This window comes from Sesamum indicum, linkage group LG6, assembly GCF_000512975.1.
Source record: "Sesamum indicum cultivar Zhongzhi No. 13 linkage group LG6, S_indicum_v1.0, whole genome shotgun sequence".
Lineage (NCBI taxonomy): Eukaryota > Viridiplantae > Streptophyta > Magnoliopsida > Lamiales > Pedaliaceae > Sesamum > Sesamum indicum.
Window position 1 is genome coordinate 1,434,194 of NC_026150.1, and position 18,177 is coordinate 1,452,370.

General features: G+C 37.7%; 2 protein-coding genes across 2 annotated transcripts in view; both read left to right on the forward strand.

The window, feature by feature from the left end:
* Positions 1-10,969, forward strand: part of LOC105163360 (protein HUA2-LIKE 3) — a 13,705-nt gene extending 2,736 nt beyond the window's left edge. The window contains exons 2-13 of the mRNA XM_011081672.2: positions 3-111; positions 2,512-2,588; positions 4,070-6,064; positions 6,180-6,636; positions 7,000-7,108; positions 7,243-7,352; positions 7,465-7,649; positions 7,764-8,232; positions 8,348-8,804; positions 8,912-9,091; positions 10,251-10,302; positions 10,388-10,969. Of these exons, the coding sequence (XP_011079974.1) occupies positions 3-111; positions 2,512-2,588; positions 4,070-6,064; positions 6,180-6,636; positions 7,000-7,108; positions 7,243-7,352; positions 7,465-7,649; positions 7,764-8,232; positions 8,348-8,804; positions 8,912-9,091; positions 10,251-10,276 (4,174 nt within the window). The 3' untranslated portion in view covers positions 10,277-10,302; positions 10,388-10,969. The remainder of the gene's footprint in view (positions 1-2; positions 112-2,511; positions 2,589-4,069; positions 6,065-6,179; positions 6,637-6,999; positions 7,109-7,242; positions 7,353-7,464; positions 7,650-7,763; positions 8,233-8,347; positions 8,805-8,911; positions 9,092-10,250; positions 10,303-10,387) is intronic.
* LOC105163237 (probable glutathione peroxidase 4) lies at positions 12,076-15,610 on the forward strand. Its single transcript, XM_011081513.2, has 6 exons — positions 12,076-12,329; positions 12,431-12,507; positions 12,643-12,704; positions 12,935-13,053; positions 14,769-14,936; positions 15,121-15,610. The coding sequence occupies exons 1-6, from the start codon at positions 12,276-12,278 to the stop codon at positions 15,151-15,153; spliced, it is 513 nt and encodes a 170-aa protein (XP_011079815.1). The 5' UTR covers positions 12,076-12,275; the 3' UTR covers positions 15,154-15,610.

Below are 18,177 nucleotides of genomic sequence, written 5' to 3' on the forward strand. Positions count from 1 at the left end.
AGGAGAAGGGCCACGCATGGGCGGCGGCCGCCCCCCGCCGCTCGGCGGAAGTGGAAGGTCGGTGATCTTGTGCTTGCCAAAGTCAAAGGATTTCCGGCCTGGCCTGCGACAGTATGTCTCAATCTTTTTTGTTTTTTCTTTGGCGCAATGATAAGTTTTCTTAATTTTATTTCCACTGGTTAGTTGGATTTTACTGCTTTTCAGTTCCTGGGTTTTGTACTTATGTTCTGTATATGTTGTTTGGTATCAATGGATCTGGCTTAAAAATTGTAGTTGTAGCTTCAGAAGTGTGTTTTGTCCCTTTTGAAGTTTATATCTGCATGAACATGCTGTTTAAAATTGAAATAATAAGAGTAACTTTATGCTCTGAATGAAAATTAGATTCAGTAATGAATGTGCAGGGGTTATGTATGGGATTCTTTAGAAGTTGGAATGCACTAGCGTAATTTCTTGATACAATTGTGGCACTAGTTAAATTTTGGGATATCTGTACTCTATTATGTATACAGTCCAGAATGGATCTCGTAACAAACTAGCTTTCTTGGTGATTGAGGTGCTAGAAAATTCTGATGATGGTATTGGACTTGTGGATATTATTATAGAGGTACATTTTCGGTGATATATATCCCATATAATATAATGGATTGATATAGCATTGCTTGTAATCAAAGTAGAAAGTTGGTTCTTCTGTAACTTGTATTCATGTGTCCTCACTAAGGATGTGAAGACTTTCTGTCATTCCAAAGGTGTTTTTTTCGTTATCCTTTAGGCCAACCAGAGAATTTATACATGCATCCAGTGAGCCTTTTTCAATAAAATGCATATATGCAGATAAGATATTTGAAGTAGGTAGATGTTGCAAATTTTCTTTATCTTTATACGTTTATCTTCCTTGCGTTGGCTACTTAATATGTTACAAATATATTTTTGGATTGACATTCTTCAAACCCTGTCCTGTCACCTTAAGGAAGCCCCCCAACTCTCTTTCCTAGTGCAACTGCCCAATTTGTACCATGGGAAGATTCTCCTCTCTTTCTTCATTTAGGGAAGCATATTCTCTCAATAAGTATCCCGTTAAACCAGAGCATTCTATTATAGGGGTCCGAGCTCAATGTTAGCGTGTCGCACCCTTCAGGCTTCAACATATTAGAATCTAAATTGTGAGATGGGATATATGAACAATAATTGTATCTCAGGACTTTTTACATAGACGTTTATTATCATTTTTGGATTGCACATAGGTTCCTGTATGATGTAGTATGCTTTTAGTGTGGAACTTTTTATTCATTATTTGTTCTAAAAGGTCTTGAGGAAATAGAGGGTTGGTAGTCAAGATGTATTTAGAGTGTGGAATGATGGAATGGACGATCATTTGAGCAGAGCATTGCAGGCAAGTTTGGTCGTGGCCATTTCAAAAAAATTGCCCTGCTAAGCCTGCAAAGATTCAAGAAGATTATTTGATGTGGGATGTTAAGAAACAAAACTGAAAGAGATTTTTTGGTTCCCCCACGTAAGAGACCAAATGGTTGCCCGTGCCATACTTTACACGTATTTCTTCAAAACCTTGTGATTCTCTAATACTGAAAACCATTCCACATTTTGGTCAGAGGTAAGTCTCAGTGGAGTAGAGGGGGATTGGAGCTCCTTGAAGTTAGGAGAATCTGTACATCCCTGACTTGCAAGCTACAGGCCAATGCATGAATTCTTCTGAAATTAAACACTTGTAATAGATCATATGCATTCTATTCTCAAGCACCCATTTCTTTTCCTTGTAAGGGAACTTGGCTGACTATATTGTTTAGTTAGGAAAGAGACCAAAACAATGAATGGTTTGGCTCGGAGTGGGATATGAATACTTCTTTCTGTTCAAGAAAATTCCGTTCTGTGGGTCATGAAAAAGTAGATCGATTTGGATCATGCATTTAAAAGTTGGAGGAATTTGATGAGAGAAGAGGCAATAGAATGGATAAAAAGATGTCACTGCTCCATGACATCATATTAGTCAAGGTCTTTCATCCACAACCATGGAGAACGAATTGTGTCCATGACATCATATACGTCTTTCATATGCTGCCGAAAACTAGAATCTACGGTTTCCAGGCGATCACGAAGTCCTGTAACCCCTAAAATTAAATTGTGTGAATGTACACCTTCCACATCTTCCCTCATCACTGCACTTTATGAACTTCCGGAACTTGTTTGCACCAACTAGTGAAGTGATAGCAATAGAATGCTTCATGGTGGTTGGTGGTGGATTTGACTGGGTTGTGACTGTATGAGTTATTATGCTTGTTGGCCCTCTGTACATGTGACTTGAATCGACATGAGACCTTGAGAAGTTATTATGTAGAATAAGTCGCACTTTATTCATTTGTTTCTATTTGCTGAGATAGAATTCTCTTCAGTGGTTCCATGCATTATGACTTTAGCTTTCATGGCTAGTGGATTCTTTTCGCATTCGAAAGGTCAGTGGTTTTACTGAGTATTGTTTCTTTCTTTTCTCCATGGCAGGTGAGTGAGCCAGAGAAGTGGGGTTACCCTGCTGATTGGAAGAAAGTAGTGGTCTACTTTTTTGGGACTGAACAAATGTGAGCTCACGTGTTTCTGTTGTTACTTTCAAAATATTTTGCCTTAGGTTCCCTTAGACTGATTCATCGCATTTGTTCTCCTCATCAAAATTTTGATTGTCGGTTAAGTTGAAGATCTTTCTCTTTCATCATTGGAAATCTTGACTTCTGAATTTCTAGTATAATGTTTGATTGATGACATACACTTGATGTATCTTGTAGATACTTTCATTTAGTCACTTTTTTTCTTGTTAGTAGCATGACTGATTGCACGTCAAATATCCCCCTGTCCTTATATTTTAACTTCCATTCTAAAATGGCACTTGGAAAGCTTCTGGCTTCAGAAGTTAGGCAGTCTTAGTTTTTCTGATCAATTATTTATATAAATCCCTGCTTTCAGTGGGAGTGGTTTTATAGATAATTCTTAGTATAAATCATTAATTTGCAGCTCAGAACAATTGCATTCTGATATGTGGAACTGAATATTGGCAAAAGCTGTTAATTTGCAAAGGTTAGCTTCACCATGAACCTTAGTATGGTGAATCAAGCTTACTAGGTTCTCAATAGAGTAATCTGAAATAACTGACCGCCGCATCATTGGTTTCTAGTTAGCATATGGTGTGGGAACTAATTGTCTCTTTCATTTTGCTGCTACATACACTAGCCAATTTTGGTGATGTATTTTAGTTGACTGGATACAATTTATTTTCTGTACACATTTGCTGCCGCACTTTCTTATTGAGGTCTTCTTCAAGTATCTTAGCCACAGTAGTTATATGTCTGAACATCGCTGACAAGTATGGAAATTGTTATACTGGAGTTATGGTTTGAGAGTTCTGTTGCACAGTGGAGCAATGGAGGTCAGTCATTAATCAGGTGGCGTCAATACTAATACAAATTTCCCATTTATTTAATTGATAAGTTGATTGCTTAACAAGAGGAGATCCCCAGTTGAGAAAATCAGATCAGCCAACTAGGGTGTTGAGTTGGAGTATTTTTAGAATTTAGGAGGAGCTTGAACTGATATTAGGGCAGCATGGTTATGGGTTGTAGTTTGCTCTTCTGGGTGGAAAATTTTCACTGCTGGTTGGCTGTGGAATATATATATTAACAGGAGGTTCCTGATAGCTTCTATTTGCTTTTGCTTTGTAATGTTTAACTCCATTCCTTCTCAATGTTTTCATGAATAAGCAGCTCTCTGTTTTTCATAAGTTACAGGAGTTTAGCTGCTTGTTGTGTTGACTGCATGAACTCTTGCTCCATCACTTACTGAATTATGTCACATATCTCTAATTATAGTAACTATAGTCTAACTACCAAAACAGAGAGATGATGTGCTATCGTTAATAAACAGTGATGTATAAATTTGTTATTGCTTAGCTGGCTGTTTATTTGCAGTGTGTGTTTAAGGGTACATCTAAAGTGCATGGTTGGTATTGATATTCTCATTCAAATGTTACACTGCTCTGTGTTGTTCTTTAAGAATTTTTTCTATTGTACAGTGCCTTCTGTAATCCTGCCGATGTAGAAGAATTCACAGAAGAGAAGAAAGTGTCTCTCTTGGGGAAACGCCATGGAAAAGGTGCTGATTTTGTTCGTGCAGTAAAGGAGATAATTGATTGCTTCGAGAAGTTGAAGGAACAGGACCAGGTTAGTAGGGTTAACGGCACTGAGGAAACTAACATCACCAATATAAACAACTCAGAGGAATCCTTGATTAAAGCTGTGAAGGATGAAGCTGCTGTAGTTACAGTTAAACCACTTTCTATGGGGACCAATAATGATTTGAATTCTCTAACTGAAGTTGCTGTAGCTGCAGCAGCTGAAGATGCTTTGCATGATGAGGAGATCCCATTGGTGGAGGCACCTTCTAATTTGGTGCTTACAGGATCACCTGAGTGTACCACTGATTTGGCAAGACACAAAACTGATGTTGCCCGATCACAAAAAAGTGGCTCCAAGAGGAAGAAGCTTGCTCAAAGGTCAAAAAGTTCTTCTAGGAGAGATGCAAGTAGACCCCGAGGTATGGTGCTGCCTTCTATTAATAACACTAGGAGCTCTAGGCGCTCGGGTCCTAATGCATTGCAGGATAGATCTGTGAGACGAAGTAAAAGGATTATGAAATCGTCTGATGATTCTGAGGAAGAAGGCATCCACTCACATGCCCTTGAATCAAATGATAGCATCGAAGAGAGTGATCCTGAAATTATGGCAGTGGATGCTGATAGGCTTGGTACCAATGATGGACCCAGCAACTTGGCTAGCAAGCAGGAGCCTTTCACTGAAAATGATGAAGAGGAAACAGAGTTAAGTCATAGGTTGGACTTTCAGACTAACACTGTCATCCTTAAGAAGAAAAGGAAGTGTAATCGGAAAAGACACCACACTGATACTGTTGAGGCGGCTGAACTCAATATAGTAACTTCAGATGCTGAAGTGCTCAGAACTGGGTGTGCTTCACCCAGTTTTAGTGAGAAATTGACGCAGCGATATGTTAAGGATGATGGTGACGAACACTTGCCTTTAGTCAAAAGAGCCAGAGTTCGTATGGGCAGACCATCACCGACAGCAGAGGAAGAAATCACTTTCCTTCATAAAGAGGAGAAAGGGTCTGCTGCTCCTGAAAGTGTTACTTCGCAGCCCTCTGGGCCCTGGAGCCGTGAGGTGGATGCTCCTGCTGATGGGAAATCTGCCCCCATTAAAGAAGATCAAACTCATGGATGCTTATCACGTGTAAGTCCTGCTCGAAAGCCTCACTTTTGGGAAGCTAGAAAGAATTTTGTGGATGGGGAAGCTGCTTTACCTCCATCCAAACGCCTTCATCGGGCCTTGGAGGCCATGTCTGCCAATGTGGCCGAGGTTTGTCAAAGAGCATCCAGTTGTTCACCAGCTCCGAATACTCAGAGCAATGAGTATTTTCCTTCTTCCATTCCAGAGGTCTCTGAGCTGTCGGTGGAAAAGAAAGCTGTTAATGAATTGGGATCAGGAGCTGTGGGGAATATGATCAATGGTGATTCCGTGTCGAGTGCTTCTGTGTTCTGTGCCATGCCAAATGTGGAAACATTGGAGAATGATGCAAAAACTATTAAACTTGTATCAGATGGTGGTAAAGCAGACTCATTCGAATATGTGGAAGGTGTTGATACTGAATGTCAAAAAATGTCCCCATTAAATGAGTTCCCTGCAGAAATTGAGCATCATGTAAAACTAGATTCACTTAATGTTGGTGAGCGATTGGCTCATTTAGACAGCAGTGCTCTCGGTTTGAAAATGTCTCCCATTGATCACTGTGCGACTGAACAATCAGGGTTGAACAAAAATGATAAGGAATCTGATCATGAAATTTCACAGATGGATTTAGATAGAATCAAACAAGTTGCTGGTGGTTCACCTAATATCAACACTGGTATCCAGCCTGACAATGCAGATGGCGAGGGTGATGACACACAGAAGATGAAGAATCTTTTATCAGCTGAGGATAACCAAGACGGCAAGAGGTAAGGTTTTGAATATGCACCATTTCTCAGTCTATGTTCTGTTTCTTTTCCCATAAATAACATTGTATGTATAACTGTTGTGCCATGTTTTGCTTTTCTGTGTTCATATCTTCAGGTCTGAGTCTGTGGAAGAAGCAAGGCCAGCATCATTGGATTCAAATAATATGCTCTCTGTTACTCCTCTGAAGGCTCTCAATAGTTGTTATCATCAATCTCTATTTCATTCTACTTCTGTTTCTGATGATCAGATGGATGATAGAGCAGTTTCGGTCACTCAGTCTTCGTCGTTGACTGATGGGCCAGACTCTGTTGCAAGGGAATCTCCTCCCAGTTCCTCCATATGCAATATATCTGCATCAGATAATAATCATTCTCTTGAAAATAGTAGTGCTTGCGGTCCTGATGTCCAGTTCCATTTAGAAAAAGCTAAACTTGTTGGCAAGTCTAGCGGAAAAGGAGATTCTTTATCATCCTTTGAGGCTGTCATTGGATCATTGACGAGAACAAAAGATAGCATTGGTCGAGCTACGCGGATTGCAATTGACTGTGCAAAATTTGGTTTAGCAACCAAGGTATACCTCTCCTCGTAATAATAAGATTTTATTGGTCCCAATTTTGATGGGACCAGTTAAAAAAGTGGCACATGCTTTGCTTTAACATGGATGATTTCCAATTTAATTCTTGTCTGCTCGTTGGTTGTATGTTTTAGTCACAACTCACAACTTGGCCTCTATTGATTGATCCATAGGAAAACTTGCTTAATTTTGTAGGAACTCTTCATTGTATTCTCCTCCCACATCTCCTTATTCAAGAAGTTTTCTAGCTAACGACTCTTTAGGATGCTCTATCTCAATACTATTTATGCATGAAGAGCTATGAAGTTGGATATTAATAGAGTGCACGTTGGTGATAATTTAGTATTTTTTTTGCTCTAGGTGGTGGAAGTACTGTCTCGTAATTTGGAGATTGAGTCAAATTTACACAAAAAAGTTGACTTGTTTTTCCTTGTGGATTCTATCACTCAGTGCTCTCGAGGCATGAAAGGTAACTTAAAATTTAACTTTTTCCTTATGGTAATTAATCTATTTCATGTGGCCTGCATTGTACCTGAGTTCTTGTACAGTTGCAGCATGTATTTCTTGCGTTATTTTATATGCTGAATATGTTTACTTGTTCAGGTGATGCTGGTGTATATCCCTCTGCAATCCAGGCACTGTTGCCCCGTTTACTATTAGCTGCTGCCCCTCCTGGCAGTAGTTCCCGTGAGAATCATAGGCAGTGTTTGAAAGTTAGTTGAGCAATCGCTGTCTTGATATATACTTTTGACCTTTCTCTTGCTCATGATCCCTATGTTTCATAATATATGGTGATAATGTTCTCTTTCCTGGCTTGATTGATAGGTTTTGAGAGTTTGGCAGGAGAGGAAGATTCTTCCCGAACCCATAATTCGCCACCATATTCGGGAGCTTGATGCCCTTTGTGGTTCATATCCTACTGCTGGCTCTCGTCGACCCTTGAGAAATGAAAGGGCTTTTGATGATCCTATTAGAGAAATGGAGGGCATGCTGGTTGATGAATATGGGAGGTAATTCTTGCCTCAGTTTAGATGAAGAATCTGTTGTATTAAAAATGTTTTTACGTCTGGGTAGGATGGTATATCTTTGTACAGCCACTAATGAGCTTTATCCTTTTCTTTTAGCAATTCGAGCATTCAGCTTCCTGGTTTCTGTATGCCTCCTATGCTGAGGGATGACGGTGGAGGAAGTGATTCTGATGGAGAGAGCTTCGAGGCTGTAACCCCAGAGCATAATACTGAAAAACTTGATGGAGAAATGACTCAGATTCCTGCAGTTGGGAAACGCAGCCATATCTTGGAAGATGTAGATGGTGAGCTTGAAATGGAGGATGTGGCTCCCTGTTGTGAAGTCGAAATTACATCCACCAGTAATATTGGTGGAGCAGATTCAACACAAATGTTACATAATCAATCTAACAGGCATTGTGCAGCACAATTTACCGCCCAACATGCGAATGATGTACAACTGACACCTGCTCTTTTGTCAAGATCTCCCCCGCCCCCCCCTCCACTTCCACCATCATTTGCTTGTCCTGCAGTGCTTGGTTCTGTTACAAATGGTCCTAATTCAAAGCCTTATTCGAATTCTCAGGTTTGTCTTTGTCCTTCCTCCATACCCATCCTCTCTATAATACTGCTACCATGTACTAACAAGTTACCAAAGATTTTAGTAATATGTGTTTTACTTGATCTTTGTGCGGCTGCAGAAATTTAACAGCAGTGTGCAGGAATCCGCAGTGAACCAGTCTGCTTTGTCCAGAGTCAACCCATCAACCGTGGATGCTGGCCATCTACATGTTCATGACAACAAGGGTTTTGAAGCCAAGCTGCCGAGACAGATGCCTGAAGCTAATAGTGCTTCCTCATTCAGTGATCACCCTACCTCATTTTTATCTGGTCGAGGTTCTAATAGTATCCAGCCAACTGATACTTTCAGCAAGGGTTTTCATTTGCGCCCTCCTCACCCTGCTCCTTCAAATCAATTTTCATATGTGCAAGAACAACGGATCCAATCGCGGAGAGATATCCCACCTCCTTCCCACCTCAACAGATACCGTGCACATAATGCAGAAAACGGAAACTTTTACAGGGATCGTGATAGAAATAAATATGGCCCACGCGACAATATTGGAGAATGCTGGAAGCCTCCATTTCCATCCCCTGGTAACTATGGCTTCTACTGCTTGTATTCTAGCATTTCGGGCATTTTGATTAATTTTTGAATTTGGATCTTGCTTATCCAGAACCTTTCTTGTCCTCTTCTTACCCAGGTCCATGCTATTCAGATGGTAACAGGATAGCACATGCACCCGCGCCCATGTCGTACAGTGGCCTGCATGAGCCAGCATTATCTAATAGTAGGTGGAATTTCCCTCCACGGCCCATGAACCACAGACATTTTGATCCCTATAGACCACCTTCTGAAGGTCCTATTCCTGTCGCAAGTAGAGGTGTGCCATCAATCTTTTTCTTGGATTGAGAAAAAGTAAATCTGATTTTGCCAACTTTTTGCGAGTTCATTACATCTGATTTACTTAAATAGAATAACATGTGTGAGATGATTGTGTTTGGAATTCTATTGAAAAATCTTCTTCAGCCTTGTAGTGAAATACAGTTTGCTGACATTTCTTGCAGCAAGCAATATGTCGGATAGTTCTCTAGTGCTTATCATGTTGATATTTTCATACATCTATGATCACGATGAATATCTATTTTCGTCTTTGCTAATATTCCTGAAGTTTCATCAATTAGGTGTGGATTCTGTAGATGACATTTATAACTTTGCCAAACACTTTTTGAGAAACTCAGTATGAAGGATTTGGGATGATTGTTTGCAAGGTACATGTGCTGTTTAGCAATAAACAAATCATTGAGGTTTGAATGCCACTCCAACATCACCCCCACCTAATTTTGTAAGCAAATTAAATGATTGAACCTGTTGACTGGTCGACGTTGGCCGTAAATGTAGTTGTATGAGAACTAGTGGATGAATAGACTGAACATGAGCTAAATGACTCGAATGACAGTTGGAGTATAATGGCTTTGAAAGATTACTAAGAGGAAAAATGTACGTTTAACATTTGCTATAAGAGATGATATATGTTGGTACACCTGAGATTTGACATCCTTACTCCATCTTCATTCCTCAATGAAGTTTTCTTCCCTTATGAAGTTTGAGTAGAGTTCATCGATGTGGATAGAATCTACCTGATTTTTGGATATATATAGCCAAAAGAGTCCTTGGACTATTAAGTCGGCCTACAAAGCTATGTTCAAATATTGTGGAATATGTTGGTGTCACTTTTGCATGGATGATGTGTCACGTAGGTGACTCGCAAATAAATGCTTGCTCTTCTTTGAGATGGCTGTATTTTATTTTGAGTACTGTTGCCCTTGATAGAGGTGAACATTTTAAGTTTGTTGTTCTAATTTTGTCTTTGGGCTGAGGGATGAACCAAGCTCCCCATGAAGCAGGACTAATCATTCAACTGTAACTGGTTTTGTACAATCATTGATGGACCAGATAGAAGTACTGTTGCCAGTTTGTTCAAACTTACGAATAGATGCCTTACCCCTTTGGCGAATTTTTCTAATTGCTTTATGTTTCAGGTCCTAATTTTTGGAGACCAAGATGATTTGTCTGAGGAGCTGCTTCAAGCTGGTATTATTCGCTACCCTTTCTATTTGGTTTCCATTATTTTTTGAATCACATATCCCTATGTGCTTATTTTGGCATCTCTGAACAGGATGGATTTTTGTTTGGTGCTATGGCTCGTCTGAGAAATTTCTTCTTATAATCGACTACTGTGGGACTTTTAAAAGATATTGTCCTTGCTCTGGCCAAAGAAGAAGGACGTCATGCTCCTTGCTTGATTGTATATATATGTATGTAGCTGTCCCGTCTGTCCAAAATGAATAGATGATTAGCTGTCCCATTTGGGCATGGAGATGCGGTGTTACCCCTAGGCTGTTAACTCCTGTGTATTGATTGATTATAATTCTCTGAATTTTGTTGAGCGGAACCATACAATTTATACTTGTAGGCTGGTAGAATTTGAGATCAATCTTGAGGCAATGATCTGTGATATCTGCTCGCGCCCCATCTCTCCATTGTAAAAATGTTAACTTAGCTGTACATTTTGAGCAGTTCTACCTCCCCAGTCGATCAGAATGATTCATGCTCAATTTGCATCTCAAATACGTTGCCAATACTTATCATGTTCCTGTGATTAGTAATTATGATGCTGAGGGGAGTGATGGTGATGGTGTGTACTACTGAGCTTCTTGATTTTGAGTTCTGAATTTGAAATTAGTGCTATTAAACTGGTTGATTAAGTTTTGATATAGTTCTTTACCCAGAACATGTAACTGTGTTCAATATATTTTTCGCTAGAGATGCTGAGGTTTATAGTTTTTTCGCTTGGCTATAATTTCCAGGACCGAAGATAATTGAACAGCCGCCTCCACGTAAGATCACTAAAGTTTCATACTTTGCCGATTACTCGTACACTACGCATAAAGCTCTTATTTGTTTTAAAAGAGAACTAGTTGCTTATATCTGTCCAGGTAAATTTATAGATTAGCATTTTTGAACAAGAACTATATGGATGGCATGCCATAAAATCTGATCAAACTTATTATAATGTATCATTAATAATAATTTGATTATTAATTTTGGGTCATTGAATGATCTTTTATAAATCGACTCGAGCTCAACCAAAACCAGCAAAGAAAGATTAAAATTTATTGGGATTTTTAGACAATTAAGCATTTGTTCCAATTGAAAGTGGGGTTTTCTCCACGTACAAAATTGTTGTATTTGCGTCCGTACATGAGATACAAAAATTTGCTATCTAGAATTTATTAAAAAAACAGGAATTGACTACACATAGAATTTATTTGAAAATGTAGACTTATTTCTTTTTCCTAATTTATTTTTTGAAATTACATTAGCATCCCTTTTAAAAATTCTCCTTTTATACTGGTCTTCTTTATTAGGGTATGATGAAAAACACTAACATAAATAAAAAAATTATATAAGTTTTGAATTTTACTTCTCCTTTAATATTCTCATATATGTTTCTTTACTTATAAAAAAATAAATATGATATATATATGGCATGAAATTAACTTCATTACAATTTTCTTTTTACAAATACAAAATTATTAAATGACAACATTTAGGGGTGACATTGAAGATTTATGTTTATACAAACCCTAACGAAAGATCTCATATGTAAACAATGAATTTTTGAAAAAAAAAGTGTAAATGTAATTTTAAATTTATTAGAAGGAAAACATAATTTTACATTTTTAAGCGTAATTAATCATTAAAAAAACAAGAGGATAATGAACAAAGAGTAGGACTACAACCATTAAGAACATACAAACAACATTCAATAGGAAGACAAGAAAAAGGGAGTTTCCGTGTGTTGGATGAATTGAATAGCATTAGCAGTTGTAAGATGATAAGCCTGAGATATACATTACGTGATTTTCACATTATTCATGCGCTCATTCAAACTGCACTCCTCTCTTTCACTTTACCACCTATCATTCGTCAACTTCGGCTGCGAAAATTACCTGGTCACTGAATTGTTCGCCGTAGATAGGAAAAAGGGTAGAAAGAATTAAATGGGTGCTTCTTCTTCAGTCCCACAGAAATCCCTCCACGATTTCACCGTCAAGGTTCGTTTTTTCTGTGTATGTGTTGGGTGTAAAATTATTTACCTTTGCTGTATGGAAGAAGAATTATGGAAATTTTCTGAAGTTCTAATTATTTCGAACAGGACAGCAAAGGTAATATCGTGAACCTGAAGATTTATGAACGGAAGGTCTTGCTTGTTGTTAATGTTGCTTCCAAATGGTGAGGCCCTTCTTTTCTTTCTTGATGTGTTTTTGCGTTTTTCTTTTTCTTTTTTTGTTGGGTTTTCTTTCTGGGTGGAATTTTGTATGTTGGTATCTGGGCACGTTGTGATTGTCTGTGTGATTGGCTGAACAGCGGGTTCACGAACTCAAATTACACCCAGTTGACTGAACTTTACACTAAGTACAAGGATAAGGGTCAGTTACTTCTTTTTACCTGGCTTCTTGCGATTTATCTTTTTGTTTTTTGGAGGGTATGTTCATCGATGAAGCACTTTCAATATCTAATCATTGATGTTCTCTTCCTGTAACCATGATTTGAAGTTAAGGAAACTTTTGTTTTCCTTTATTATGTCTTTGGAGCTTTACAAATGAAGCTAGTGATTTTGCATGGGTGCTTGTATTTCTAATATGATTTTGTATCTCAGGTTTTGAGATTTTGGCCTTTCCATGCAATCAATTCATGAATCAAGAGCCACGATCGAGCCAAGAAGTAGAACAATTTGCCTGCACACGATTCAAGGCTGAGTATCCCATCTTTCAAAAGGTAAGTAGTTTCATTTGGTTACTCTCTTGGGATTTGCAAAAATATTTCTTATTGGAAGTATTTAGCATTGGACATGTTGAGGTTGCTCGATAATGCTTTTGTTGTTTTATTCTGTTGTGCTTTGCCTCAGTTCTTTGTTTATTCGAAATATTGATCCATTATATTGATGAACCATTGTGTGGAAAAAAAATCATTTAATTTTAGCCATGCTATACTTGAAGTTGAATTAAAGGATTCCCTGGAAGGCTGTTTGATGTAATGGAATAGCATTAAGGCAACCAACTTTCTGAGAGCTGACTGAAGTACTATTCAACGAGAAGTAAAAGGAAAGAAAACTAATGGAGTTATAGTTCCACGCCCCTATAAATAGATTGGTCAACATGAAAATATCGGAGTTGTTATCAGGCAAAGGAATTCTTCATGTGCAAGGATTTCGGCTGATAAAGTAGTAAATAGGGGGTGTATCAAACACTTATTAATCTGTGACGCAGACTGGAAAATATTAGAGCTAATTCAAGTAAGTGCAGAAACTACATTCTCTAAAACGCATTATGGATGAACAAATTTTACATCAACCAAGAGTCATGTAGAGTAGTTCAAGAGGTAAATTTTGGAGTTTGGTCTAGATATGGAGAAAAGGTACATTATAGATTGGCTAAAGGAGTTGTTCAAATTCACTATGTGTTGATGAATGGCATGTGAAATATATGCGGCAGCATTGTCGGGTTCCATTATTTAACTGATTCTGTCCTCGAATTTGAAACCTATTATCGGATCCCATGCAGACAGGTTATCACAAATCAAGCCAACCCTTTTCTGGAAGATTTAGAAAAATAAAAATGTTCACAAGTTCAGTTAGGCTTTATTGCAGCTACGCTCTGCCTACGGGCTACAGATTAGCAAAAAAGTGTATCCAGATGATACTTGTTCTTAGAGCAACATGAATATTATTCAAATCTTTATGCACAATTTAATTGTGAAAGAAATTTATCTTATTATATGCTGCTTTGTGTGAATGAATATTGTAACAGGTCTTATCTTGCTTAATATCTTAGTATAATCTGTTTCCAGTTATTGTAGTTGAATGTTGAGTAGAACCTTCTTAATATTAGCAACTGCCTTAATGAATATTTCCAACCATTTACACTTTGGAAATTCTTCTTTTCTTCTTTCAGACTTGGTGACTGGCCAATAATGATGTCCACTATCTGCTTTATTGGTGGTAGTAGTAGTGGTGATTAGTTGCTCTATGTTTTCATAAATATGTTTATGGGTCTTTATTTGGATGCTCAAGGGGCAGCCTTCACCAATTGTTTTCACTCTGTCCCAAATCATTTGGAATTTTCCTATTAGTTTTTTTGAGTTATCCATCTTTGAGGCAATCCATTAGTTTGATTTACCCTCATTTTGCTCTAACTTTAGTGTGGGAACAGAAGTTTCATGCTCCTTACTCATTAATTTTTGTTGGTTGGTCCCCCCCCCCCCTCGCTTTTAGTTCAAAAACCCTCTTTTCGTTGGTTTTAGAATATAAACCTGTGTTGGTCTTTCTATGACAAACTAACATAAGGTGCTGGATAGAGAATGATGCTGGAATACTGGCAATGGAAAAGTGGAAATTATTATTGTGTATATCATACAAATATATGTTTCTCTTTCCCAATTTTGTTGTTTGTTCCGACTTTTCAATTACTTATTGATAATGTTTTACTGTTGAGGTAAAAGTGAATGGACCAGATACAGCACCAGTTTATAAATTCCTTAAAGCAAGTAAAGGTGGTTATTGTGGTTCTAGCATCAAATGGAACTTCACCAAGTTTCTAGTTGACAAACATGGGCATGTAATTAAACGCTATGGAACGGCCACCTCACCTTTGGCAATTGAGGTTTCTCTCTCTCCCCCCTCCTTTTCTGTTGACAAACATGTTCATGTAATATCTACTTACATTAATATTGTGTTTCAACCAGGTTGCTTTAGTACCTCTTGGAAAGTTAAAAATGCACATGAGTATCACTTATGGATCTCTTTGAGCATATGTTTCACATGCTATTTCGCTTTTATGATTGCAGGACGATATTAGAAAAGCTCTGGGAGAAACTTGAGTGACTTGTGTTCAGCTTAGACGTAGACTAGAAAACTGAACTTATATAGTCCACATAATGGAAGCATGCGTGTTGTGAACTCTGAAATGCAGCAAATTAGATGTGTATTTGGCTATGTTACTTTTGGCCTCGTCAGTGTGACATACAAACATGGTTGTATATCCCTGGTGTGGATCGGATCATCTGCTATGCTGTGGACCATGTGTTGTTTCCTTAAGATTTGTGAACTTCGTTTCCTCGGGTTCACTATGTAATCTGTTGTCTGTATTTGAAGTTAGTTTAAGTTCAAACAGTAGTGATTGTGATGGTACAAGACCATTCACCGTAGCGTTGGTTGTTGATAGTTGGTATGATGTCGAATTCTGAAGGATATTGTCTATAATCCCTTTTGCAGTGCTTCTTCTGCTACTATACTATGACGGTAGCTATTGAATCATAAGAAACCACTGTTCTGTCATTACCCCACCTTCATTATTTCATTTTAGTTCATATTTCTGGTCACCATTCTTGGACCATTTTCACTTGGCCTCATAATTATACAACAATTTCATGAATGATTCTATAGGTTTGGGGGTGTATATATGTATATATATATATATATATTCAGTGATTTGCATGAACATATTTCATGGGAGCTGACCTTTCTCTATTCCCATTTTTTATGGAATTTTCAGCATTCTTTTATCTTTATTTTTGCATAATTTTTAAAACAATACACACATTAGACATCCGGAACCAAAAAGGTATCATCCATAGAGAAACGGAGGGTAGGATAGGGAAACTAAAAACCAACACACGCACACACACGCACTATAAATATGCCATAAATTGAGTTTCATTAACTCAATCTGAATTAAAATTTCTCAATGGAACACCCCACCACACTTGTTTCATTCCCATTATCCACATAAATGTATCATTGATACATATGCATTTTGTCCATCAACTTATTATGTACATGCACTCAACATCCGATTTTCTCTCGATTTGAATTTAGAAAAAAGAATTATTAAAATTGTTAATTTAATAGAATTTCAAAAGACGAGCACCGATACAATTATAACTTATGGGCATCTCATAAAAAATAAACGTTGAAGCCTTATAAGTATGATGTAAATAAATAAATAAACACAAAAATGATAAGTGTTATGGCACAAAAATAAATAATTATGTTGAATAGATGCTAAAGCATTGGAGATTTGACATTGAGATAAAGAGATAAGGTTAGGAAGCTTCATATGCTTCACTTTAGTTCAACATAGAGAGATAGGCTATCACGTGGGAGTGGGGCCTTTACCTTATCCGGGCCCATTGGGCCCACGGCCCAAGTGAGACGTCCTAGTCAGATTAGCCCAAATCTTGGGTCAATGCCAAGTACGTGTCCACCAAATGGGTCACAAATCAGGCCCATGTCAAGTCGCCATTAATTCGTCACAAGGAAGAAGACACACATGAAGCTTTTTTGAAAAGAAAAAAAATCAATTAAATGACTTCAAACTAGGGTTTGTCACGCCGGCAATGATGAGCGACCGGCTTGTCGGAAAAAATTTGAGTTGGGGCCATAGTTTCAATTAATATCGATTGCACGTGATCACGACGACCACGCCGTGTTAAATGCAAGAAGAATTGATAGTTCCTTGTCAATTCATGGGCTGTGACCCATTATCATGGAGTTTGTGGTTAGAATTTTGCTCTACCGAAATTTCATGTTACCTTGTTCCGTTTTGATGCCATAATATGAAATTTATGTGATTGATGTTCGGTTTATGAAAAGTGATTTGATTAAATTTAATTTGAGTAAGAAATTTTCGTAGCAGCATTTGCATTAATGATTCAAAAAGTGTTTAGAATGTAAGAAATCGGTCAATTCTATTAAGAAATATATTCTTGTAAGGTCAAATTTTCAACCTCGTCTTCGGACAAATATTTTTGTCATAGAATTCATGATTCAGACCTAACTGATTAGTTTAGTTGCATGATGAACCTAAAAAACTAGTAGAATTAATGATAGGTATGGGGACAAACAGGGAACAAATATGTTAAGAGTTATATACTAAAATATTAATAGCCTATGGTATGATGATGCCAATTATTTCCATATTAAACTCCAACAAATGTGTAGGTCGTCTCCTCATCTGTGTACACACTAACCTCTTATACAAGTGAAGATGTCGTACGTTGTCTAGGCAATTCACTCATGCAATATCATGTTTGTCTATTACATCTTCAAAATCTACCATCAACTGTTGTCTTTTTGCCTCCTGTTGTTCCCCTATTCATATACTTTATATTCTCAACTGCAAAATGATCAAAGAAAAATCTATTACACAAGCAATGTCCAGAACTTATCCTAAAAAAAATCAAGAACAGTAACCTATATATATATATATCCACTTCTTGATGGAAACAAAAAGATGAAAACTTTAATAATTTGTATATCTCCAACAAGCAAGTGTTCTCGAGATTGTAATAAGGTGTACGCATTTTAATCGAATTCAAATGAATCAAACCTGAATATAATCAAATAATGTAGATTTATTAGTTTCGGACAGGAAACCTTATCTAAGGGCATGTAAGAGGGAACAGCATGTCCCTAAATGAGTAGAAGTTGATAATAAGTCATTATCAAGTAGGGTAGGCAAGGAGACAAGACTACAAGTTTTGCTTTGTCATCTAAATGTCTTGCAGTGAAGTGAATGAACCATAAGCCTTGGCCCCTACAACAGGGCCATCAATTTTCATACACCACAAGATTCCCATTTGCATATCTCCACTACTCGCTTCCACTATATATATAAATCCAATCCACATTTGTCTCAGCACAATCATTCCCACTTCAAGAAAATAGAAAAAACTAAGACTTCCCAAGTTGAGTTCACATGAACATGGCCGCAAGTTCAGTTTTCGCCGGAAAGAGTTTGAAACATCGGTCTGTACAACGTTGTTCGAAACAACTCCGGGAGCAGAAGGCGCGTCTTTACATCATATGGAGATGTACTGTGTTGCTTCTGTGCTGGCATGACT

Coding starts and splice junctions, on each gene's coding strand:
- LOC105163237 (XM_011081513.2), top strand. CDS start 12,276: ATGGGTGCTTCTTCTTCAGTCCCACAGAAATCCCTCCACGATTTCACC. Junction 12,330..12,430: donor TCCACGATTTCACCGTCAAG/GTTCGTTTTTTC, acceptor TATTTCGAACAG/GACAGCAAAGGTAATATCGT. Junction 13,054..14,768: donor AGTATCCCATCTTTCAAAAG/GTAAGTAGTTTC, acceptor TTTACTGTTGAG/GTAAAAGTGAATGGACCAGA.